General features: G+C 51.9%; 1 protein-coding gene across 3 annotated transcripts in view; it reads right to left on the bottom strand.

The window, feature by feature from the left end:
* Positions 1 to 19,706: 19,706 nt before the first annotated feature.
* The window catches only part of MAD1L1 (mitotic arrest deficient 1 like 1), a 380,463-nt gene continuing 373,232 nt past the window's right edge, over positions 19,707 to 26,937 (bottom strand). For all 3 annotated transcript variants that reach the window (XM_037385754.1, XM_037385755.1, XM_037385756.1), the window contains one exon: positions 19,707 to 20,848. In XM_037385754.1, coding sequence (XP_037241651.1) covers positions 20,690 to 20,848 — 159 coding nt within the window. In that variant the 3' untranslated portion in view covers positions 19,707 to 20,689. The remainder of the gene's footprint in view (positions 20,849 to 26,937) is intronic.

Raw genomic sequence — 26,937 nt, 5'->3', positions numbered from 1 at the left:
CCTGTTTGTACCAGGTTTTAATCATGGATTTTAGAGAAAGAGACGGAGTTTGGTTTGAAGGACTACTTTGTTGGTTGGTGGTTGGATGGTTGATGGGATGTTTTTTGCAAGGCAGGGGATTGCTTGGGTTTCTAAGTGTTTTGTTTTGATATCTCCCAACAATTGTCTGTGTCCGAGTTCTCATCACTTCCAAGCACACAGAGGAACACACCCAGGAAAGCAGAATCCCCCACCTTATTCCAGGTGGGAGACCATCACCACCAGGAACAGGGAAGGTGATGAGAAGTGAAGGGCTTTTGGTTGAGCAGGTGCCACCATGCCACGGGATTTCTCCTGAAAATTAAAAGGTATTGGTCTCCTCCTCTAAACAGACATATCAGGAGAGCGGTGGCCCTTGGGGCCAGCCGCTGGGGGTGGGGGGGGGCAGGGGTTATCTTTCAAGATGGGGAGCCATGGATGAGCTAGAGCAGAAAGCCTGCGGCCGTTCTCCAGAGAAGGACATCATTGAGGGTGATTTTAGCTGAGGGAGAAGACACTAAGTGTTTACAGCTTGTCCGTATTGAGAGCTATTAGGGTAGGCACAGGCCCCGGGGCAGGAATCCTGCCATTCACACCTGGGACTCCCATCACCACACATCCAGCAGGTCCTCCATGGGTAACCCCAAATGCAGGCACAGCCTCGGGCAGGGACTGCAGCACCTCCTGCCCACAGCCCTAGTGCTGCCCATGAGCCAGTTGGACTCATTCCATGTGAGTGGCTTTGGAGAAGGACGCTCTGGGAAACCCCTCAACAGCCCTTGGGACTCCAAGACTGGAAGGGAAGGAGATGGCCCCACGTTCATATCTCATGTCCACCCAAGCAGCCACATGCCCCTCAACCATTGCTCTCCAATGCCTGTCCAAGACTCGTTCGCTTTTTGCCCCATCCTTAAAATACTCCCAGATGATGCCCTACTCATGGGGTGAGGAGGAGGATGGCAGTGTTGAGGCCATGCAGGCAATCCCAGGCCATGCTGGTGGCTGAAGGACACAGTTTTGCCCTGATTAGCTCCAGCTGAGTCACAAGCCCTCCCACCTCACCCCATAACCAACTCAAAGTGGGGGCCACACGAGGGTGAGGGAGCTGCTGTGCCCCCCCCAGTGAGTGGGTGGGAGCCCAGTGAGCCAGCACAGTGAGGCAATAAGCGCCCCCAGAGCAGCCCTTCGGGGCCCTGCTGCTTGCTGGCGTTTTTCCCCTGCATCCTGCTCACAAGTCTCTTGGGATGGACATCCTGAGTCCTGACAGATGAGCACTAGGGCCCAGGAGCAAAATGTATCCCATCCTGTTACTTCAATATTTCAAAGTGATTTTGACAGGTATTCTTGCAAAAGGTTATGTTTGTTCAGAAAGGAGCTGAGCCAGGAAGACATGGAGCAGGCTGGGAAGTGCACTAGTTCATTCCCCATGGTTATTTGTGTAGACAACAAACCATTAGCAGGGTTTCATAATAAAAGGCAGGCAATTTCCCCAGGAACACATTCACTCTGCCATGAGCAAAGGCGCATCCCTCTACCTCCTCCAGGTGCCCCAGATCCAGCACACAGCTTCCCAGGGCTGCATTGTGCTCACCAGCCAGCGAGCAGGACTGGGAAAGGGAAGCTGAGGATCGCCCCTTTCTTGTTCCATGACACCATGGTGGGTCCCTCCCCAAATATCAGCTGTAGCACCTGGACCAAAGCAAAACCTGCAGCTGAAACCACCTTCCCTTGCAAGCCCTGGGTGCCTCTTGGAGAACCAGGAGCTGGTCACCAAGACTGGATAGGGGAAATGGTAGCGGGGCCTCCTGGCAGTGTTTTGTGGACTCCAAGGATTCCTCAGCAAGAGGCTGGGATGCTCAAAGGTGGTGGCAGTTTGTGAGTTAATTTGGGCTCAGAAGCTCCGGCAATGGCAGTCACTGATAGATACACCAAAAGACCTTTCTCAGCCACTCCCCCCATCGAGACCAGTTCCCACACCAGTTTGGAAATGACATCATGACCATCTCCACCGTAGCCAGGAGCAATGGCACAACCAGCAGAGCATAACACCTCACTGTGGAGGCAGCAGCATGTCAACAGCGAGTTCATCACTTTACCTGGGGCGAGTAATTTTGCTTCCCTCTGCCTCTGTTTCCTCCTCTGCAAAATGCTTCCTTATGGCATTGAGGGCGTAGGCTGGTTGGGGAGGCTCAATTAATTAATTGCCTGTCTGTGAAGCCCATTTAGCTCCTAGAATAAAAGCCGCTATAGAAATGCAAAGTTGTTAGTGGCATAAAACAGCAGGGGCAGATGAAATCAAAGCCTGATTCTGTTTTCACACCAGGATTTCACTGGTCATAAACCAACAGAGACAGACATAGGCAATGTGATACAGCAGCACTGCCCTTTCAAAATTAAACACTTCCCAGATGCAAACTCTCTGCAACTGGGAAAAAAGGAGGCTTAGAAAAGGTCTAGGTCCCCCCATTTCCAAGCTATCTCCAAGAGAGGTACCCACACACGCAGCTCCCCATACCCCATAGCTGGTAGGGCATCACCATGGGGCTTGGAGCTCCTTGGGTGATGAAGCAATGCTGTGCTGCTGAGCACCTTCCAGCCTCTTGCCCTCCCTCCAAGACAGGGCGCAGTCCCGGCAGCTGTGGTCCATGACGGTTGGCATGAGATGCCATAAGATGAGCTGAGAAAAAAAGAAACCAGGCAAGAAAAGGGAAGAAGTTCCACTACCCTCAAAGCCACCACCACCCTATACATGGACCTCCTGGGGTACCTGTGCACAGGGCCTAGTGAGCTCTGTCCACAGCATCCTCCATCCCCTGCCAGCAGCCACTTTACAGACCCCTCCGAAGACAGAGGGATAATTCCAGCACCTGGGACGTGTTGGGTGCTTTTCTCCTTTATTTTGTCTCCTCTTCAGCCACCAAAGCTCTCAAACTGCTTCTGTGAAGAGCGACGATACCCGGCCCAGCCAGGCTGTGCCTATTGCCCAAACCCATCCAAAGCAGGAGGGCTCCCTGCCAAGCAGAAAGGAGGGGGCACAGGAAAGACAGGTCCACGTGGAGGGGAGGCCAGGGGAAAGGTTTCTCCTTCGTTTTGCCCCACCTCAGGGGCCAGTGGGGACCAGTGGGCTGGGGGCCAGCACAGAAAACCACTGCCAGCGCCGAGGACACAGGCCCCCCTATCCCCCTCCCACAGCAGCCTGGGCTCTGCCACTGGAGAGTGTGAACAAAGGAAAGGGAAAAGAAAGGGAGGGAGAGGGATGAAAGGCAGGGAGAGGCGTGTGATGCAGAGGCAGGGAAAGGCAGAGGCGGTGGGAGCAGCTGTGCCCGGCACGGGGCAGGCAGCAGCCCCCAGAGAGGCCAGTGAAGGCAGCAAGCAAAGCTGCTCTGAGAGATTTTTTTTTTTTTTTTTTATAAGAGACAGCAGTTGTTTCCCTGCGGCGATGAAACAGAGAAAAGGAGCAGAGGGACCCATTGCTGCTTCTGCCCCGCATCACTCAGAAAATTCCTTGCCAGCTAAGGTCAGAAGGAGCCATGTCTGCTCCTGGAGAGCTCCAAAGGCAGCTGCCCATGGCTGCGCTGAGCTACCCCTCAGTGTTGTCACCTCCCCAGGACGAGCCCCAAGGGAACGAACACTCCTGTACCACAGGGTCCCTGGGCCACCTGTCAGGCATGGGGTGTGCATGGTGGGCAGGGGATGCAGACCCAAACCCACCGCGGCAGGCACAGCTCAGATCCTCTGTCACAGGCACCAGCGGAGGTGTTGAAGGGACACCGACACAGCCGATGTGAGACACAATGGTGCCCTCCAACAAGGATTTCAGGTTCCCATCACCACTCTCCAGCCTCTGCTCTCCCAAAACTCTTTGGGTGCTTGCGTGCCCCTGTGCCTGCTCTCCACTCCGTGCTGCTGGGCTATCACCAGTGGCCCTTGAAGCCCCCCACTTCATTGCTCCCTCCCAGCCCTGTGCCCGTGAGCCTGCCCACCACCTATAGCTGCTGTATGGGAATCCTCTGGGAGGGCTCTGCTGTTCCCTGCAGGACAATGATAGCCCTGGGGCCATATGTAAATGTATTCTGCTGATTCCCTTTTAGTGTCCACAAAACTGCTGTTGTTTGAGCAATCTTCAAGTGCAAAACTGAGGCAAGGCTGAAAATCCCCCCTCTGAACCCTCCCCCAGCATCCCAGCAAAGACAGCTTCTTGTTGGAGTGTAAATCCAACCCCACGTTACCCACAGCCCAATCCTTGCCCTGGTCCAGAGTCAGCAAAGGACCCTGCCACATGTTGCAAAGCCTGCGTGATATCTAGAGCCAGGTTATTAATTAAAAGTCTGTAAATTAGGACAGAAGCATCCCTCCATACAGACATGGGCCATTTAAGCCCAGTGTTCCTGAGGGTACCCACCTGCCCCGGCGTGCATGGCAGTTGTATCCACGTGTTTCAAAGCATGGCCTGGGAGAAGTGTAACATCCACAGGCAGAAACACAGGGGAAAGAGAGGAGGAAAAAAAAATAAAATAAAAAAAATTAAAAAGTGGCAGTGGTGGCAGGCACTGCCTGGCCAGGCTCCTCCCCAAGGCAGCAAAGCACTTAAGAAGGGATGTGACAGCCCTGGAGCTGGTGGCTGCCTCATTCTTTGCACCTGATGCTTGTTGGAGGTGTCACACCTGCCCCCAGTCTGCCATTTGAGCATCCTGCTGGCTTCAGCTGAGTCTGCCATGAAAGCAGGTGCAGATCCCATGGGAAGGCATCTGCGAGGATGCATTGGGGCCCTGAGGCGAAAAGGTGCTCCCCATTCACCACCCAGGCGGTCACAACAGCCAGACTGCAGTGGCTCCGCTCAACTCAAGCCAGTGTCCTGCAGCGCTTGCTGGGTGGTGGGACCTCTCCTAGGGCTGCAAGTGCCACTGGAGCTATCTCTCTTCCAGCCCCATTGATGCTTATGGGTCAGCCCAAGCATCCACACCCAGGTCTGCTCTGCCAGTGGTTCTCCCGGGGCCCTGGGCACAAACCTCAGCAGCCCAGCCAGCTCCTGCACCTGCACGTCCCCTCACTCGCCACAACCCCAGCGAACCCCCCTCCCAATACTCCCCTCTGCCCTGCTTCTAGATCAGCCCTTCCTGAACTGGGGCTGGGTGTTGTTGAACCAAGAGCTCTGTTGCCCGAGACCCCCAGTCTCGTCGCTGTCGTGGATGTGGCTCTGCAGAAATCAGGAGCTGCAACACAAAACCCCGATCACGCGCTTGCTGCAGCCTGGCTGCCTGTCGGGCTCTGGAGCAATCAATCACCTCGTTTGCAGGAGCAGGGGGTTAGCAAGGGCGGGGGACAGCATGGTGGAGGTGGCTTGGTCGTAGAAATCCTTTGGGTGAAGAGGGGTCCAGGGGGGACTGCAGGCTGGGGAGGGGTGTGCTGTGGTGCTGCTGGACCAGACCCAAAAGCAGTGGATCGATGAGGATGATTGAAGCCAGCACGCACTGCATTGGGCTATTTTTAGCACAGCCTGTAGAGCAGGAATTTGGGAGCCCAAGTCAGAATTTATTTGCATCTGTGAGTGCTCGTCAGGGGGAGGACCAACAAAATGCTGCCCGGGCACAGCATCACCCTCCCTGCTGGTTTGGGACCCGCTCACCTTTGTTTCAGCTCCTCTTCGGTGCACACCACGTCCGTCTCCTCCGCAGCACCCTGTGGGGACAGTGCCACCACCACCTCCAGGCTTGGAGCTGTGAGCACCTGGATGCCCATGGACACAGGATGGGGACAGAGCAGAGGAGAGGGGATGGGCTTCAGGGGATGAAGGGGTTGTTTGGGAAAAGCCCCAATCCTGCCGTAAATGTGCAGGGAGGGTGGACAGGTCTCGTCCTGTAGCAGCATGGCTGGCAGCACTGCCTGGCTCCATGGACCTCGGAGGTGCCCCAGCCATCTCCTGCAGCTCATCCCTCCCCATTTACTCACAACAGGCTTTCCACTGTGAGGCTGTAGGTTGGTTTTCCTGGGTATGTGTCTGGAGATTAAACTGTTTTTTAGAAAGAGATGTATAGCACATTTCCATTCCTTCATCTCCAAACCAGTGCCACCAGCCAATGCCCCGAGGTGCTGAAGGCGGTGAAGCTGCTGGTGGGGATGGTTGGTGGTGGTTGAGAAGCCAACCCAACAGCTACTCCTTGGATTGCAGCGGTGACTTTGGCTTTTCTTGAATTTACTTACACTCCACTTTTTCACATCTCCTTTGTCTAGTATCCTTTGTTTTACCCCTCCCAGCCAGCTCATCAGCACCACCAGCAGGGTGGCAGATTATCCAAATGCCACCTTAAGAGTTTTGCTCATTCCCACCTTCACCATCAATCACCTCCTTACCCCTCCCAGTACTTAATGAAGGGAAACCATCTGATCCAGAGTGAAGCCAGTTTTTTGGACTCGGTTTCCTCTGTGCAAGGGATGAGAAGGCACAGAAGTATCAGGGATGTGGATTTTCACTGTGTGGGGAGCGGCCAAGCAGGATGCTAGCTTTCACTCTAGTTTTGCTGCCTTTTCTTTGGTCCAAATTGAATGTGAACGTGCCTGTTTCCCTCCCTCTGCAACTTCTCTGTCACTGCACAGTCTGCCAAGCCTCTGAGTTTGCACGTGTGTGCCTTTTTAGTGATTCAATGGGAATGTTACTGACATGGGGTGCACTGTTGTTCCTGTATGTGCCGATTGCTTCCTACACCCCACCAAAATCTGTTTTTCCACACTCATCTCAGCTGTCTGGCAATAGCCATTTGCTGCTCACCTTTACTTGCTTCACCATTAAAAAAACTCATTAATGTACTCTGTCCTTGCTTTCTTTGGGACTAAAAGATTTCCATTTCTGTCTTCTATCAGCTTTCTCATAGTTTATATCCTTTCCTCTCTTCACTATGCGATGCCCTTTCCTAATGAGCTCTTCTCTCCTGGTCCATCTTCTGCATTAAGCTACACAAGTGCTGTCCCCTGTGTTGTCCTGCTCATCTCCTGGGCTCTCTTCTGGGTCTATCACATTCTTTAGTGTTTCCAGCTGTGAAAGGAAGTGATCAGCCCCACGTACAACATCCACACTTCCCTCCCACCCCACTCACCTTCCTTGAAGCTCCTCAGACCTTCAGTCCGGCTCATCCCACTACAGTGTCCAGCCTTGACAGCCTCCTCCATCCTTGCACGAGCCTCTGGCCGGCTTGCCCTGATCTGCAGGGGATCTGATGGGATGCCTCAAAGTTTACATGTGGTGCTGCAGCTTGTCTCTGCTGGGGGCCCTTTAAAGCTTTTCCTCTCTCTCAGCATCACTTTTACACAGCAGAGCTCTCCTTGGGCATCTCCTGCCCTGCAATCAAGAGCTACGCAGCCCACTTGAGCGGCAGGAGGCCTCTTTGGGTACTGCAAAAGCTCATCTGTGGTCACATAAGTAAACACTGGCATTCTTCACGCGATGCAGCTAAATTAATTAATCTCGTTCTGCAACATTTGTGGCCAAGACACAAAGGTTCCCATTCCCTGCAGTTGGGGCTTAAAGCCTGCTTCTCCCAGATGTGCCCTCCTGCCCCACCTGGGATTTGTGTTGCAGTCAGATTGGGGCAGAGCAGTTGTTGGGAGTCACTCCGAGGGCCAGCAGAGCCAGCAACGCTGGCCAAGTGGCCATGGAGTGCATCGGCACAAACCATCCGCCACTGTCCATCTGAAGTATCCCTGATGATTCAGCTCAGTTTAGGCTGACAAAAGCTCTTGAGTTTTGGGGTTTTTCCCCAGCCATCTCAGGTGCTGCAGTAAGAGGTTTTACCTCTCCACACAAACCTTATCTCAATTATATCTTTGGATCATTCTGCCTGTAACAACACTACCACCCACTACAGAGTTTGCACACATACATCTCTGCCTGGGAAATCCCGTGCAGATGTGTGGCAGCCCTACGCATGAGATCCTTCAAGCGCTGCTGCTCCACAGCCTCCTCCAGCCTTGCCAGGTGATCACGGCTCCGAAAAGACAGTCAAGTGTGGACACCAGGGCTTGGGGTAAGATGTGTGCCAGGAGACAGGCGGCAGAGGCTGGGAAGAGCAGGTGCCTGGCGTGGCAACCCCAAACCTATTTCCATGGCGGAGCTTGCAGCCGGGAAGGAGGGTGAGCCGAGATGTGGGCTGGTTTCTGATCTCCCACCCATCTTGCAGTTCCATCCTGGAGACCAGCTGGGTCCTGACACAGCTGCCAGGACAGTGACAGGAAGAGATGGAGGTGCTGGAGCAGAGCTGGGAGCTGCCCCTCATCACCAGAGATGGTCAAACCCTTTCTGATACAGTCGGGAGGCTCCTCTGGCTGAGGGGACTGAGAGGTCCCCGCCCCAGGCTGGCTTTGGAGAACAGCCCACCCAGAGAGCCCACCCATGGCAGCGAAGGACTCAGCTACTGGTCGCTGCTCTGGAGCTGTCAGGAGAAGAGGTGGATTCACCCACTTGGGTGTAAAGTCTAAGCTAGTCCCATTCTTCTACAAAGCCATAGATGTTTGTGGCTGGAGATTTCCAGGTGAGACAAGGTAGTTTGGCTGGCACCAGGATACAAAGCTGTATCCTTTGATAGCTGATCATTCACCCTTTCCCAAAGACAAAGAAACCAAAACAGCACAACTCATCACGGAAGGAGGAGACAGTTTATCCAGGGAGCTAATTTAGCTGGAAGGGAAAGGTTGCAAGGTATTCCCTTATTAAGAAGGAAAAATAAATATGCAAAAGCAAGGAGTCAGAGGTCAAAGTGCCTGTGGGGAAGTGATGCGGATGCATTGGAGCTTAAGGAGCCAAAGCAGAACCGGGCCAGATACTGGACTCAGAACAAAAGCTGGTTCAGGCCAGGATTGAGAGGCAAAGGTTAGGATGAGTCTTGCAGAGACATGGAAACCACAGAGGTGACTGAATTGTAAGCAGCACCACATTCAATCTGAGCAGAATGCATGAAAACGGATAATGTAATTGAAAGGGTTATTTAAACTGAATATTCAGAGGGAAAAATAAAGCATTGCAGGGAAAATAATAATACTTAGCACTTGTAATGTGCTTAGCATCTTCAAAAACTGGTCAGCCATTAACTGATTGCTCCTCTGCTAAGTCCAAAGGCTAATAAAAAGGGATGGTTCATTTAGTTATTTCACAGCTGAGCTTCTCAATAAGGCATGAGGAAGAGAGCACTGCTCTCCAACATGCTGGTAAATAAACAGTTGGAAGTAGAAAAACACAACATCTCAGCACTCAGTCACAGCTTCTCACTTGACTCCTCCTTTCCTCACCTCGAGCTGGTCTGGACAGGACCCACAACAGGGAGCCCACCCGGAGGTCTGGCCGGGGAGCATGCCGTAGGTGAGTCCAGCTCTCCATTCCAAAACTTGGTGTCTCCTGCCTGGGAACTACCCCCATGCCAGTGTCTACATGAGCAGGGATGGGGCATCCGCAGGGCAGGAGGGTAGGCACCCATCCGTGGGTTGATGGGGTGGGAGGTCTGGGCTCAGAGAGACCCCAACGGTGCAGCCCTACTGCCTTGGCAAGCACGGCGGCTGGAGGGAACAAAGCTGCCTTTTGAACAGCAATAAAGATGGAGGTATTTTATGTTTGTTTTACTTAAAAAGCAAACAGTTCCTTTTGTGTTTGATGAGCAAGCGATTTCATAAACACTGCAGAGAAAACATGACACAGTTGCACCTCGGTGATTTCCAGCCTGGTTTTTTGGCAGTGGCAGTGGAGGAGCGGAGAAGCGCCTGCGAGGCTGCCCCATGCACATCCCCCCCCTCCCCCCAGTTGTCTGGGGGCGGCCGAGGGTTTGGGGGCTGCTCCTGGTCAGGCCCAAAGGGAAAGAGGCAACTCTCATCAGGATGGAGCCATTCAGCCTGACACATGGCCAGCCCCAGCCAGGGTGAGCAGGAACCCATCGAACCCTGTGCCCAGGGGCACAGTCACTCACCACCTGCAGCTACTGTGGCCGGGGTGCGCTGCCCGAATCGGCCTCCCCCTGCCAGCGCTGCCCGGCACACAGCCCTGGGGCTGAAAACCCCTTTTTCATACTGCTGCTGGGGGGAACCAAGGCAGAGCTCATTTATGTCTAAACCCAAACCAACCATCGTGGGATTACAGTGCTTTGCAAAGCTGCTGTCGCTGTGCTCTCCGCACATACCCCCACCTGCCACTATTTCTCCTGTGCCACCCACTTCATGATGGTTTTTGGCCTTATCAGCTTAGATGCTCACTAAAGCACCAGCCTCATCACTTCAGAGACAGGGAACTGCACAGATGCTCATCTGCCCCCGTAGAGGTGCCCTGTTTTTGGTGCAGTGATGCTTCAGAGCCTGCTTTGCCAGAGCACAGATCTCTCAGAGACCCTACTCAAGGTGTCCCAGCCCCATGCTGGAGGGATGTCTCCATGGGGCTACACAGCTGGGTCCCACCAGCCATCCCCCGACCATGCAAGGTCTCCAGCTGACCCATGAGCTGCTGGGGCAGCAGCCAGGAGAGTGCAATGGTTCACCCATGATCTGCCTAACCCCAGCAGCAGAGAAGAGCTCCTAGAAGATGCTGGGGAGCTATTTCTCCACCTCACTGTTGGGTGATCTAAAAGGATACCTGCTGCTTTACAGAAGAGATGCACAAGTATTCATTTCTGAAAGCATTTGCTGGTCTAAAATACACAAACACACACACAGAGACAGAGCAGAGCAGAGCCCAGAGTTGAACTCAACTTTTCTGGGAGGTGTCCAGCAGCAGCACTGCCATCATCAAAAGCCTTTGGTGGAGACAGAGGTTGCGGGATCTTACATTCCCCTGGCTTTTTGCCCTGGGCACTGCCTTCTGCTCTGTCAGCTGTGCTTGTGGGCTTTGCGTTTTCTTTCTCTTTCTTCAGGTTTTCTTCTTTTTAAGTGAAATGTTCCCCATCTCTGCTGCTAGTGTGGCCCTATGGACCCTGTGCTGGGAGGATGAGTCAGGTGAGAGCAGGAAGAGGTGAGCAGGGACTCCTTACACCAGCGTTACCACTAAGCACCTCTCCTCTGAGGAGAGGTTTTGCTCGAGTGAGGTGTATGGGTCAGGACCTTGATGATTTACAGTGCAGGATGCGTCCTCCTCCTCGTCTGGGGGACCTGGGGAAGATGCTGAGCGCAGAGACAGCAGCAGCCTTGCTGGGTCACTAACACATGTTTCTGACCAGAGGAAATTCAGGCTGCGGCGTGCTAAGAATGCCGTTCTAACTTCTGCTAAATGCTCACGTACAGCCGGGTAGCAGATATATGGACTGTGCAAGACACTGTCGATTTTCCTCTGCCTGTTTTTGGCATAACGAAGCCCAATGGGTGTGTATAAACAAAGCAAGCATCTCTCTCGCTGGACCTCATGCATCATTTATAGCCAGCTTTTCCATGGCACAAGAAACATTTACATGTGCCAACATTAATTCTGAACGCCACTTCAAAGCCATCTCTGTCTAATGAATCCCGTGCGCTGTGCACAGCAAATTCCACCCGAAAAATAATTAGCAACACACGCCACCAAAGCATTACAAGGGGAACGCAGCACACCACCTGCTGAAGCAAAATGAATGCCTGATTTATTTATTTTTTCTCCACTTTTTAGCAACATTCAGGCGCTGACTCAAAGCTGTGCTCTGTTCTCAGCTTTGTAGAGCCCTGGGAAGCGTCACGTTCCCATTCTGCTTTCCAGGCTAGGGGTATGATTGATCTGGGGAGCGGTTTATGTTTTTCTTAGATGACGACTGGACAGAGCTGTACAAGATCCTGCTGATTTCTCTGTGCCAGGGGTGACAGCTGGGATTTAGGGTGCAGGCAGCTCTGTGTCCCCTCCCCTGAAGTCTCATGAGTCCCAGGCTTTTGGGATGCTGTCACCTCCGAGGCAGAGCCTCAGGCTGATGGCTGGGAGCAGGGCAGGACACGACAAGTGACAAGTGCCAAGTCTCACCCTGGTCTGATGTTCCTGTAGAGCCATTAACCCCTGACTAGCATCAGCCTCACTGGGAAAAAAAGAAACTGGAGACAAGATAGGGAGATGAAGGTTTTGGTGCCCCTACCAGCCATGGGTGCTCCCACCCTGTGAACAGCTCAGGGAACTGAGCTGGCTTTACCAAAATTATTTCTTGAAACCGCGTTAGAGCTGCACCACCCAGCTGATGCCTGGAGGAGCAGCATGTTTTGCTCAAGGCATGAGGTGATGGCATTGCCACGGGACACACAGGTCACAAACCACCACAGTAAGAGGAACAGAGGCCAAACCCAGGGGCGGCTGTGGGCACAGGGGGACAAGCCATGCTGGGGTGATGCTGGGAGCCTGGATTCCCCCAGTCCTGTTCTCCTTGAGTGGAAGGAAGTTGTCCCACAGGGTGCTGCATTGCCCACATCACTCCGGTATCATGCCGTGGTATTCAAGCTGTCAGTCTCTGCCTTGATAGGATTCAAGGGGTTAAACTGCTCTTCCTATGCAAATTAGGCTTAATTAATCCTTTTCATCAGTTGCAAATATACCTTCTGAACCCTATTAAAAACATGAATATGCAAATTCAGACCTTTTTTAATACTCATTTTCAAGGACTTGGAGTCAGGCTTGATTATTCGATTCCCGTTAACAGCCTGTAAAACCTGGTGCAAAATTTAATTTCCATTTTAAGTTACAAAAAAAAAAAAAAAGAATCTGTTGGTAATTAAGCTAATTACAGTGTTACACTAAAGAGGAGACAAACAAGGAGGACAAGATCATTCATTACATTTAACACCGGTTACAGGACCTGGGGACTGTGCAAGGCCAGAGTTAACCATGAAGCCAGGAAACAGCAGTGATGGAAATGGGGTGCATGGGGGGAGGCTTTGGCTTTGGGGGGGCCTGGTGCCTTCCTCACCTTGGGAACATCTCTGCTTCAGCCCCATGAGCCGTCCTCCTCCTAAGGAGAGAAGTGAGGACGAGGAGATGCAGCCAGGCTGGAGAGGGGGGTGCAGGTGTGTGTGGGTCTCCGCACAGGGCAGGAACGCGCTTGAGGCTGGGGTTTCAGGACAACCTGCAGAACCTCCCTATCTGCCAGTATGACTGGGGCTCAGCATCCCATGCAGGTGGGATTTCCATCCTCCCCGAGCACTTGCTCTGTATTTACAATACACCTGTGGGATGCCGTGGGGTGGTTTGCTGAACTGGAAGCACATGGGAGGAGACAGGTTCCGCAGAAAGGGGCTGCATGTCCCGCTCTCCCACGGGAGCTGTGACCCTGTCCTCACCAGTGAAGAGCAGTGACCCCCCAAAAGCTGACAACTCCCTTTGCAGAAGCAACCCATCGGGGAAGATGACGCTGCAGAGGCACCCGCAAACCACTGCCACTGCTCCACAGCCGTACTGGGGGGGCAAACAGAGGTACAGGATGTGATCACCTATAGCTCATAACCATGGCCAGTATACGCTGGGAGATGCCAACCAAAACCAGTACAGGCTACACCTCCCAAACCTCCATCGGGGCTGAACAGTCAGTTCTGGTAGCTACTGACTTGCCCATCAAGCTTCCCGTGCTTCCCAGCTTTGCCTGCGTGTAACTAAATAAATACAGACTGTTAATTGTGCCTTACCACCACAGTGATCCCTTAAAAGCTGGCATGCCTAGGATCTATTCTGCACTTGGCGTTTTCTAATGTTAGCAAAGTTAACGTGTGATTTGTCAGAGCTATAATCCTCACCTTGGGGCTGGCAGCTCAGGACACGGCAGCACACCATGGCAGGCTCGTGCCATCTCCGTACAGGGTGAGAAGTCCCCTGTGCTTGGGTAGAAGGGCACAGGTGATGCTCTGCTCACACGAGGCCAGGGCTCGGCGGCCAGGGTACTGCTGTGCACTGGGCAGGAGGCTCCAGCATGGAAGTACTAGCGTTACCTAGACTTACGCAAAGACATCCATCATCAGCAGGATGTATCCACCCAAGAGACTGGTGCTACCTGTGGGGCTCTTTTTGCTCCTCCTCATCTCAGTGCAGCTGCTGGGATGAGCAGCTCGGTTCCCTGTGGGTTCGGTTCATTCCCTGCCATTGCCTCCTCTCTGGGGTTGCTCCTTCCCCTCCCAGGACTCCCAGCGAGAGGAGCTGTCACTTCACAGCATGCCACTCAAGGGCAGCTCTGCCTCCTAACAGCAGGATCGCAGCAGGAGCTGATCACGTACATCCCCAGAGGCTGGAGCGTGACTCCCAAAACAAGCTGCAGAAAGACACGTGCATGCGGAGGACCCGGGATTGCTGCAGCGGGGAGAAGGGGTGAAAGAGGGACAGTGCGTTTGCCATCACCCCTTTACGTGTGAGGCTGGTCTCCCTCGTATGCTCCATGGACAGTGGGGAGCGGGAGGCACTTCCAAACTGAAGGACCTAAGTGAGGTTCATGCCCTTAATTTCTCTTTAGGGGGACCGCTTCTTGGTACGGTTATGGGGACAGCCTGGCAGGTGAACCAGCCACCATCGCCAGCAAAGCCAAGTGTCTGCAATCATACGGCACAAATGTCACCAGGCAGATGCTCGTGGAGAAAGGAAAGGTTCATCTGCCAAACTTCAGAGCCTTTCACCTGCCGGGAAAACATTTTCCATCATGTTGATACTGGGAGTTTCTGCTCGCCAGCTAAAAGCAGTGTGATGGTAGAAGCGATGAGGGAAATGCTCTTGTCCTTTAGCCAAGCCCTGTGCCTTGCACATCCTCCTGCCCTTCAACCTGCCTGGTGCATCTTGTCAACTGTATCGTATTTTGAGGGGGTCAGTGATGCAAAATTACCTTCTCAGTCCCTACAGGTAATCAACTTGCTCCCCGAACCATGAGATATGATTGCCCTTATTATTTTAGCGTGCATAGCAGCGAGTCTTGTTAATGGTCATAAAATTATCTAGTCCTTATTTAAATCCAACAACCGTCTGTGTGTCAATGACCTCCTGATGGTCTCTGGCTTTGTTCCAGGTTGAAGAGGCATCACAGGGACCAGGGAGGAAAAAGAGGCAGTGGGAGGATTAAAGAAAAACAACCAAAACCACAACAAGCAACAGCCAACAAAGAGAATTCAAAGTAAAACAGGGAATATTAAAGAGAGCTCAGTCAGCTGGAGAGTTCAAAAAAACACAACCTGTCATGAAGAGAAGGAAGCAGTATCAGGTAAAATTAGCAACACTAATAAACTCATCAGCACTGGAACCCGGGCCAGGAAACAGCACAGGGAAGATGAAGGGGCCAGGAGACGCCTGATCCCATGCTGGGGAAACAGGAGAGAGAAGCGACACAGCCTGAAGGAACGTGCTTTTGGTGGAGGAACGTGGTTTGGATGGAGACCAAAGACATGGGCTGCTCCCAAGCCCTCCAGCATCAAGGAGCTGCCTTTGTGCTCCTTAATTTAAATGGCAGTGTTCCCTTTAAAGTGTATTTTCCTTCTGTTTTGTCCCTTGTATTTGCTTCAAGGGAAGACACGCATACAAGGAAGGCTGGAGACCCAGCTACCATGGGTGGAAGGAGCAGGAGCAGCCGCTGGGACCGCTGCCCAGGGCCGGGGTCTGCAACAGCCCCTTAGCAAGGGCTTTGGCCAGCGATTACTATGTAGAATGTTTCTGAAGCAGAAATCTCCCATTGCCTTTGGATGCCAGACTGCTCCCCTGTCCTTTCAAATAACAGCTGCAAGTCCCCAGAGGACCAAAAAATTTTACCGTAGTAATCCCCACAAAGGGAAACAAGAAATGGAAAAAGCCCAAGCAGCAGAGAACTGTCTTAATGTAACCAGGCTTTAACACAGATTCCCATCAATTTTGCAGCAAACCTGACTCATGAAATTAAAAGTAGCATCAGCATATTTCCTATTAGCTAGGGTTCCTTTTTCAGAACAGATCACACATTCCTACCCTATTTTTCTAGACACTTGTGTCAATGCAATATCATCAGATGCCGTTCAGTCGCTCCTCTTAGCCTGAAAAAAGCTTTCCTGTTGGGAAGGATGGGATTTTAATATTTAACAAAGACTTCGTGAAAATGCTTTGCTGATTTTTTTTTTATTTATTTATTTAATATCCCTCCCCTGATCACAGTGGGCGCGTTTTGTAGCTTTTAAATATCATGCAACTTTTAGCATCGCTGCTATTAAATCCAAATCTGCTGTCACAGCAGGCAGTGTGAATGTGATTTACACCAGTGCGGAGAGCCTGTTCTGTCCTCCCCAGCTACCACACTTGCCTCATCAAGAACACGCCGTCGTTAGCTACGGTCACCTGGCATCTGACACTGTCATCGTTTTCCCAACATCTTCCAACAGCTAAAAGCTGTAACAGAACCAAACCTGCACCGCGCAGCACCGGCTGCCGGGGTCCGGCACTACCGGGGCCACGTCCTGGGAAGGCTTTTGCCTCTCTCTCCTGAGGCTTCTTTTGACACATCATCCCATCAGCCCAACTCACACCATTCTCAGCTGTCTCGCAGCCCGCTGCCGGGGTTGGGAAATGAGAAGGGCAGGTGCTGCCTCTGTGTTTCTTCAGCACATTGGAGCGAGCGGAGGAGAGCGATGGAGAGCCCCCAGCACTGCCGGTGCCGCACCTGCAGGATGCTGTGTCTGACCCCCGCTGACCACGAGCCCTGGTGGGATGTGACCACCCATCTGGGTCCCCGTAGGGCTGCACCTGGGGTCAAATAACGTTCACTGCTGGCCGGTGCTGGGAGGCCATGACCAGGAAGCAATATCCCCATTTTACAGAGCCCGCAGTGCGTAACGGCCTCACTGGCTTGTCCCGGGACAGGCAGAAAATCCAAAACCCAGGAGTGGGATTGCTCCTGCCCCATCACTCTCCATACCCCGATCCTCTCTGCACCCCTACAAGCCAGTGCAGCTCTCCCCACAACCCAGCAGCAGCAGGAGATATTGGGGGGTGCTCAACGCTCTCCATCGTGGCTCTCCTGCCCACCTGGAGCTCAGGGCTGCCCATGTCCATGCTGCATCAGCCATTCCCGGTAACCAACCCCATCTCTGCTGGGAGAGGCAGAAGGAAAAAAGCAAGGAGCTGTGGGGAGGGCAAGGCACCTCTGCCCTTAGGGAGTTTGGAAAAACCCTGGGGGCTTGCGGGATGGTGTAAGGTCCAGCCTCTGTACAGCCCCCGCACACCCCTGGGAGGGCTGTGATCTGTGCCCTGAGGCAGCGGCTGCTGCTCCATGAAGCGGGGAAGGGGAGAGGAGGGGGTCACCAGCCAGAGCCCCACTGCAGCCAGAGGCATGAGGGAAAACCAGTGACTTTCCAGTCCCCAAGGTGTGTAGGAACTGTGGCTTCCCTTTCCATCCAGCGCCCTGTTTCTTCCTCACCATCTGTCCCCAGCTCCACTCCTGCCCTTCGCTCCCTCTCTATGGCAGCTTCATGCTCTTCCTTCTCCGTCCCTTCCTCCTACAGCATTACATGGAGAAGGTCCATAACTAACGTCTGTGAACCCCAAGCTCCTCACGGCTCATCTCAAAAGGCTTTCCCTAGTTCCTTCTCAGGCATCACACACTTCCAGGACAACTCTGAGGCTCACGCAAACGACACACCGTGATGGCAAAAGCCGGGAGACACAAAGCAGGAGCAAAAGGCTCCAAGTTCAGAGATGTGACCTTAGGAGAGGCATGAACTTTGCAATACCTGCCTTAGCCAAGAGCTCTCCTGCTTTCAAGGACCGTATGGCAGTATTTGACGGCCCTCTGCCCCTGTTTGCTATTTATATACGCACACAGATGAAAAGGGTTGATCAGTAGAGGAACAGGGGCTCACAAGCAGTTCGAGTGAAGGGAAGCTTCAGGCAACACCGCAAACAAGACGGTGCACCGACACAGAGTCCCCCAGCCGTGCATTAATAAATCATATTTTACAGCTTATAGCACATAAACCCAGCAAGCGTACATGGAGACCCAGCGAGCACACACACACTCGTTAACACTCTTGCCTCTCCTCACCACCCAATTGCAAATTTATTACCTATCTCCCAAGATTTTCTAAAAAGATTTTCTGTGAACAGGGCTGGAGTTTTGCAAGTAATGAGCCAAAACCGGATGGAACTTCTGCCCCCATCACCTGGGGTGGTTGAAACCTGCTGTACCATCGGTGGCAACCAGGGTCTCTGCTCGCACTGCCCTGGGGGGCTGCACCCATGGAGGGGGGATGTGGGGGGCAGTGAACACAGTGGTAGGGCCCTGTGACGGGCTGCTGAGCCCCATGCAGCTCAGCAGTGAAGGAGAAATCACTGCAAAATTCATGTCACCATTACTCCTTGCAGCTCCGTCATGGCTGAGACAAGCAGTATAGTGACGGTGGCAGAGATGGGAGCTGCCATGTGGCAGGGTACAGCTATAGGTTTGAGGCTTCATCCTGAATTCGGTGCTGGAGCTAGAAACTGGGGAGTCTCAGCTCCTTTTCCCTGTGCCCAACTGCAAGCTGATGTCCTACAGGTAGCCCCGGTGGCTTTACAACGGTCACGCTTCCACAGGAATGCTCCTAGGCCTCGATCAGTGAGCCTCAGAGCAGCCAGGCTTCCCAAAAGTCCCAGTTTTACATAGTGCCCAAGCCTGCTTTCTGTGTACCAGCGTAACACCATGAGCAGGGCAGGGATGCTGCTGGCCAAAGCAGGACAGCTACCCCAGCAGCTTCCCAAGCCACGAGCAGGACCGGGCACTGCACCACGCCAGCACACCCAGCGAAGGGCCAGCCTCACGACACCTCTCCCAGCCGCGCTGCCGTCTTAAACTTAGTTGAACAAATCAGTCTTACCAGGAGAACAGGGTGCAGAGCGGTAATTCATCTGCCTCTCCTCCCCACCAAAGGCGTCTCAGAAGACTACTGTGTTTTCTACCCCAGCTTATTATCCTTTCACTCTTGGGAGGCAACTTTCCAACAGGCAGAACGTGTTTTCCCTTGTCACTCTCCAGCATCCCTTCTCGCCTCACCCGTGTTTTGCTAAGATAGAGGGTTTATTGTAAACTTATTAATTACTTCATTTCTCCTGCAAGGAGCCAGGAGAAAAATTTTCAGAGGCAGCCAGGATCTGCTATTGTGTTGGCGGAGGAGCCGAATGCGGCTGACGTCATGATTCATTTTCCCCATGACTGAGGAAGGCGACTCTCAGTACCACGTCGCGCATACGAATCAGGCAGCGTTCCCCTGGCACAGCATGCCAGGCAATTCATCTTCCACCAGAACTTCTTCAAGCAGAAGAGAGAACACCAAACTTTTGCTGTTGCACTTCCCTGCAAACCCTGCAGAGAGGAGGGCTGGGGAGATGGGGGCTGCAGCCTCCCCAGAGCACAGGCTTGTCCCTCCACCTCTGATCCGGTGGGTCTATAGCAGATTTTTTCTGTGCCTGTAGACACATCAACAGGTCCCAGAGGGACTCCAGCATGCATGGCCAGCCCTGCAGCCACTGTACACAACTCAGCTGAGTTCCTAGTCTGCTTACAGCTACCTTCTCTCCAAGCTTAGGAAGCAAGTTCCTGCTGGTATCAAGAAGAAATCAATATACACCAAAGTTTGTGACAAACCAATCTAGTTTAGAGTATGAATGAGGCTTGCCTGGAAAAACTGATAATTACACCCTCCCTTATCAAAGCAGTACCAGCATCAGACAATTGACGGAGAGATGATTCCTTATCATGCTTTACATGTGGGACAGCACGGGGGAGCACACTGTATATCCCAAATAAAGCAGTCATACATCCAGTTTGGGAAGTGACACTTTATTCTTATGATAGAAGAACTATTTCCATTGCAACACAAAATGTCAGACTTCAGGGTGTGCTCCAGCCTCCATGGAGAAGAGGAGGAGGGAGAACCCCCGTAAGGTGAGCAGATACCCACAGCCTGGTGGCAGGCAGCAGGCTAAAGCTGGAAGCAATGAGCACACCCCAAAGAGCTCCCTCCCACCTTCTGCAGTCCTGAGATAACCAAGAGCCAAAGAGTCTGGGTGAGGAACAAAAAGCACGCCAGTGTCATCTGAGCACACCACACCACACAGAGGTGTCAACACAGGTATAGGGTCTTCAAATGGCCATTTATGCTTCTGCTTGTCTGCTGAGTGATGGCAGACTCAGGTAAATGGATATCTTGAAAATAATTTCGACCCTGTTGAGTGATGAGCTGTTTGCAAGAGCAGGAGGTATCCACAAAGAACCTGCTCGTCGTGACTGATCCTTCCCCAGGTGCCTGTCCTTACAGACCAAGCCTTTGGCTCTCATTAGGAGAGGACAACCATGGGGGCAGGAGGCACCAGCCTCCCACAAGGCTCATCTCTCTGCTGGGGCCCAGATTTGGGTGATTTGGGAAAAGCTGAGAACAGTGGTCCTGTGGCTTCTCAAACCAGCAGTTCCCACCATACTCCCAGAGAGATGCTGAGGCAGTCTGGGCAGTGACAAATCCAGACAAAACAAAAAAAAACCCTACTCAAAGGCAGAGACTGGGTCTTGGCACAGGAGAGCCCTGGGGTGGAGCTAGCCTTGCCCTCCCAGAGGAGGGAAATGATGATTTTCAGAGGAATCAGTGGGATTTGAGAATCAGCATGAAAGAAGGGGGAAGAAGGAGTTCCCTGTAAAACCAAAGCAACCCAATACCACAAATTCAGGGAGGGGAGAACTTGTCCTCGCTACCTCAAATGTCCTGCCCAGGAGTGCTCCGCACCTGGCTGGTAACTGGCAGCGGGATGCTAAGCAATGGTCTGGCGGCTGAAGAGGTCGAGTGTGAGGGCGCTGAGGAAGGCTGGGATGCTGTCCTGCTGAAGCAGGTGGAGTTCAATGAGGTCCCGGATGGTTCGTGAGAACTCCGTTTCCAGAAGCTGCATTTTCCCACCAGAGGAGCTGGAGGCCTGAGGGATAAGAAGAACAAGCCCATTAATACAGCAGGGTTTTAACTGACCTCCCGCGATGCAGAGAGAGCCAGCAGCATCCCCCTAAAGCCTCCTTTGGGATGGATCTGCCTGTAACCAAGGGCACATCACCCGCCGCAGCGCAGGCGTCCAGCGCGTGTGAGCTCCCCCAGTGACAAATGGGGCAGTGGGGAGACGAGGGGTCCGACCATCCTGGAAAGAGGCTGCACGGGGGCCACCGGCACAGAACTGGGGTGCCCACGTTGGGGTCACTGTCACCATCACCACCCAGGTCTCAGGCGGCAGGAGCTACATGCAAGGGCTTTCTCTTTGTGAAAACACTTATGCCCGAAGTCATTCCACTTCTGTAGAAGGAAGCAGACCTATTCCTAATTAACACAACTCCTTCCCAATGAGCTGCTGATCCACCCCGCATCCCTAAAGTGTTTCTGGATGTTTAAATCAGCCTGGCAGCGCATAGCTGAGAGCTCCAGAGGAATTATTCCGGAGATGCTCTCATGAATATAAGGAAACTCAACATGTGGGAAGACATTACAAATCTCCTGTAACATATAAAACAAGCAAAAAAAAAAAAAAAAGCTAAATGCAAGAGAAATAAGGGATGCTTGAAGCCTCTCCTGCCCCTGGAGGAAAGCAAGCGGCTTGTTTATTAATAAACAGCAAAAACATCACAGCGCAAATGCTAATTTTTCCCCCTGCCATTTTCCTCTTCAAAATGCTCCCATTCCTAATTACTCTGTAGCTCTGCTTCCCCTCGCAGCCGAGGCGGGGCAAAGCCGGCATCTCCTCGGGGTGTGCAGGAGTGGGGTAGCTCCCCCTCCCCCCCCCCCCCCCCCCCCCCGTCAAAGGATGCCGAGAGCCAAAGCAGAGGATTGCCACGTGAAGGGAAAAACATGACTTTACCTGCTAGGAGAGAAGGGAAGCAACAACAGCCAAGAACCCTGGGGAACCTGCTTGTTTCTGATTTCATGTTCTCAGGAGCCTGGACACAGTCGATTATGAACTTTTCATGTATGTGTCACTTCGGATTGCAAAGAGCGCGAGGTACTGAGGATGCCCCCGTCACCCCTGAGCCAGGCAGGGAATCTAAACAAGGTTTCCACGTGGAAAAGTAAATTAGCTTTTGTTTCAATCTCCTCCACTTGGACTTGGTTGTTTTTCAGCAACTCCAAAGGATGTTCTGTACTTTAATCTGCTGCTTAGTGGAGCTACCCGACGTGCTTTCTGCACATCTGATGTACCGCTGGGCCAGATTAAAGAGGCTAAGTAGGAAGAGGGCAGATGAAGAAGCCAGTTGGAGGCACAGGGAGGGATGTACATCCACAATCCATGTAAAGCCAGAGGCACAATGCCAGGCTGTAGCATAGCTAGGAGCGAGTACAGGGCTGGTTGCTGCGAAAGCAGCACAGGTTTTGTTTTGCATATCCCCCCCCCTGCCCTCCCTGATCCAGCTGATGGGAAGCGCCGGTTTCGGAGGAAGGTCTGAGTGTTGGGTAACGCATCACTTGCATCTCCAAAGTCAGCGCTGAACTGGATTCATCTAAAGTGGGAATTCAATCTCTGTATGAAATACACACTGCCTCCTTCACAGATTTAAAACACTCTTTGGGCACAGAATTAATTTTCTAGGAATTTACAAGTAAATCCATTAATTGGTTTACCAGTTTAATTAATTAAAGCAAGTTCCTTAAGAAATTTAACATCCAGTGCCAGACCATTTGCTTGTGTTTTACGAGTTCGGAAACAGAGTAACATAAATGTTTTAAATTTCCCCTCTACTTTGAGCTCATTGGCGTCATGGGTGAAAGCTACATTTGAGTAATTTCTTTTTCATGAGATTAATGGCAATTTCTCTCTACTATTCTTTATAACCTAAATTTCATCCTTCAGCAGAAGCAGAGCGTTCAGAGAAAGCAATGTGAACAAATACGTGCTTCTAGAACACTCTTATTTCCCATTGAGTTCAACGGGACTAAGGTTTCTCTTGGTTGTCCGATGGTCAAGAGAGGCACCATCCTCCCCTCTATGGCCTCCACCTCCCCAGGAACTCCAAAAAATCCCAAGCCCCAAAAAGCTTCTAAGCCCCAGACACCTCATCGCAGTTTCTTATGATCTCTTCTGCGGCAGGAACAAGGCCAGAAGGCAGCCACTTGGAAAAAGGCAAATCCTCCTCTGGTGGCAGATATTTACTTGCTAACTTGGAGGAAGGACACACTGACAGTTCAGTTCATTCAATCTCACACTGCTTTTAAAAAATTTAGACACTCTTTTTTTAATTTCTTTATCTGGGAGTGTTTTAAAATTGCTATCATTGTTACTTCTCTTTTTATTTGTTTTTATTGCTTTTTTTCCTTCACCCATCTGTTCATAATGTAGTATAAACTGGGATATATAGATAGATTTGTTGCTTTGAGTTCAACAGCAGGAGTACCTTTGCAGCATGTGCTTTACAAATAAAGCGATTCTATGAAATAATAGCAATATGTTCCCATTAATTCACAGGATTTCTTTTCAAACACCAGTCTGCACCCTGCCTGGTGCACCCGGTGAGCCGCAGGCAGAGAGGGAAGCACTGGCGTGGGCGGCATGGGAGCGAGCAGGGAATCGTGACGAGGCAGGGGGATAAACGGGGGCGTGTGGGAACACAGAGAGGGAGGACACCGGAGGGGATGCTCTGCTGAATGAACGCTGCAGGGTCTGGTGGTTTCACACCGTTTTGGATCAATGTGGAGCATACCTGCGACTCCAGCTCTTAAAAACTGGATTTATGAAAGTTACCAAGATGAAATTTCCAGTGGTTCAAAGCTGTAGGGGTGCTTGAGTCTTCTTCTTCGCAGTTCACAGCTAGCACTCCCTCCACTCATTTTGAATCCATTTTTTAAATTAAGAAAAAGTTTCAACCCTCACAGAAAAACTCCTGGACACAACCCCTGCTAACAAGCACTCGCAGGTGACAGCACATACCAACGATTCACACGACGTGCTCCATGTAATGCAATCACCATTCACTCTGGTGATGCATCCCCAGGAATTCTAAGTTTAGATGCAGCCAAAGGCCACCCAAGCCCATCTAGGATAAAAATGTAAAGCTGAGGAACCCGAACAAGTGTCACTGATCCATGGCGATAGTCTGTGAGTGGGAATGGGGCAAGAGAGACCAGAGCACCTCCAAACACAGCCCTGTCTGCTCTGTGCCCAGCACTACTGACATCTCACTCAGAGCTACACCACTGTAGTATGTTGTTGCTTTTAAAGAGAAGTGTGAAAGAAAAAGCATCAAGATTTAGAGTCAAACCAAATACACAGGATCAAAGGACAAGCTAAGCTTGTGACCTCTCCCATCCACCCCGTAGACAACGCACAGAGCCAGCAATGCCAGAGGACATGCTGGGGAGCACCACCACGCTTCACGTCCCCCCCTTCTGTGTGTGTCAAGCGCAGCACTTCACCAGGTGACTTACTCCCCCCGCACCCCCAGCCTCCCTGAGCACAGAGCACCCCAGGATGCTGACGCTGAGCACTACGAGGGTACCATCTCCCAGGTACTCTTTACATAGGCCTGTACTGGTTTCTTTTATTCACGGCAAAAATCTGCCTGGCTTACTAAACTACTGAGATTCAGGTCTATGTTATGTTTTATTCAGATCTCAAATACTTGCAAAAGGAAAGATTCTAGCTTTCGCTAAGCTCCGTTGCCAGTTCAGTCTGATTTAAGGCCTATCGGGACCTTTTCTGGAAAAGCAATGGAAATCAATCTTTGCCCCACGTTACTGTTCGCTCGGCTCTGCTGGTGGGGGGGATGCGACTCCTGTCATCGATCTGAAGGGTGACACCCTGCTTCTCTCCTTGCAGGCTGCGCCACCCCACAGAGCAAGCAGAGCAGTGGATTTCACTATATTGTAAAACACAGGGTGACAGGTCTATTTGCCGCGTGGCAACATAAACTTGCAATGCTGCTCCTGGATCTGCCCGGAGAACGAAGCCATTAGTACAATTGCTTTTCCACGAGAATCAAGATCAGCTGCTGCCTGCCAGAAGGAAACACCATAAATCTTCCTCTTAACCCTGGAAAATGGTAAATTATTCAAGGCTTTATAGTTTAGATATACATATAAAAGTCTCTCAAATAACCACCAGCGTGGCAGAAAAGTGAGTTCTCCTCTCCAACAGGGACCATCTCAGCAAGAAGCAGACAATACAGAAGATGCAGAGGAGCAATAAGCGTTCCCAGATGTCCCTGCTGGGGGATGGGCCTACAACTGGCTGGACTGGGCTGGCAACACCGCAATGTATGGACCATAAAGGAGGCTCTCTCAACTGTTGTTGCTTCAGCATAACATATACAGGGCTTCTGACTGCACTGATTCTGCTGACGTGGCTCTTTGTCCCCATGCTGCTCTTGCAGAGAAACTCTCCCTGAAAGCCAAATCCCAGAATTTACTTCTTCACTTGTCCCACCAGCTGAGAAGTAGCTGTGTCAAAAGCGTAACAGTGTCTCCTTTGGTAATTTACAGGCTAACATATGGGTCAGAAGTGCACACTGAGCTAGATACACCAATTTTTTTTAGTTTCTTGTACACCCTTTTCCTCTGCTCTCTGACATATTTTGGTAGCTAAAAACAATAGATGCTCCTACTCTGGCTTCACAGGTGCTGTCAGCTATGAACTGGCATGCAGCGTGACTTCAATCACGCAAGGGATGCTTCTTGAAAAATACTGGTTGAGCATAAGACCCAACTCATGGGTCCTGTAGACCTTCAGACTCTGGAATAAGATTGAAAAGAGGTTGGTTGCATGCCCCAAGGAGGCTGACACAGGGATGTGGTATCATGAGAACACATGGGCTAGAAATGCAGAAAAAGGGAGAAGAGGGCTTCAGCATTCAATACAACTTGAGATTTCAGCATGAAGTGGGGATATTCTACGTCTGAGTTCCACACAGAGAAAGCACAACCGCCTTTGGGGCTGCGATCCATGCAGGATGTGCTCTTGCATCTCCTGCATCTTTCACACCCCCTCCAAGTGCCAGAGGTGGAGTTCCTGAATGGCTTTTGGTGAACTGACAACAGTGATGATGGAGCTTTGTGCCAGGCACAGCAGGTAGGAGAGCTGTGTCTCAGCTTGGGAACCCCAGCTGAAACACCTCTGCAGCGTGAGGAAGGGTGACACCTAGGACTCTGCAAGGGCTGCCAGCGTGGCTTCCCACCCTTGGCACCGCTACAAGCCTTTGCTTTGCAGATGCCGCTCAGCCATGCTCTATGGTAGATGGTACCTTCCAAGGCTGAGATGTATTAGGGGTCAAAACAAGCATGTGAATCATTGTCCAGCGACATTTACCCAGTGAATGTATCATGGAGGCACCACCTCATCTGCTGTACTCCTTCCGTAAATCGCTGTCTGTGCTGCGTCCCTATGCACAACTGCTCTGAACACACATTGCCAACAGCCCCGTGCGTGCTGAGGGAAGGGGCACCCCAGCTTCCCAACTGAGACTCCACAAAGAGCCTCTCCCTGCTCCGTTCAGCTCCACAGGCTCCCCCGGCATTACGGGCCATGTTGTGGACACATTCTCTTCTCTCCGTCCCAGTTCTTACTGCCATTTCCCTTGTCCTTGTGGCGCTCCTCACCCCACCTCGCCGCCTGCTGTGTCGCCTGCTCCAGTGTGGGTTACGCACATCTCCCCACCGCATCGATCCCTTCAGCCATTTGCCTTCCTCGTTTGAATCCCTCGGGCCTCCCCTTCACATGGGACAGCCACTCCCCCTTCCCAACACCTTGCCCCATCAGCAGAAGTCCTCAGTCAGCTGCACCATCTGATCACCTCCCAAAACCTCTGCAGCACTATCGCTGCGTGTGCCACAGAGCCTCTGCCACCAACCGCCTCGGGCACACCGGTGGTCCTGACAGCCCCTTGCCTCCCTGACACCTTCCCTGTGGTGCCCACCGCCTACCTCGGCACCCATTAATACACATAATAACGTCACAGCCCAACAAACCTATTCGAAAATATATTTTAAGAAGCTGCTGGGTCTGACCTTTAAACAAGAAAATCCTTTTGTTTCCTCCTC

This window comes from Falco rusticolus, chromosome 4 (assembly GCF_015220075.1).
Source record: "Falco rusticolus isolate bFalRus1 chromosome 4, bFalRus1.pri, whole genome shotgun sequence".
NCBI classification, from domain to species: domain Eukaryota; kingdom Metazoa; phylum Chordata; class Aves; order Falconiformes; family Falconidae; genus Falco; species Falco rusticolus.
The sequence above is the reverse complement of the archived record's forward strand: the minus strand, read 5'-3'. Positions and strand labels throughout refer to the sequence as shown.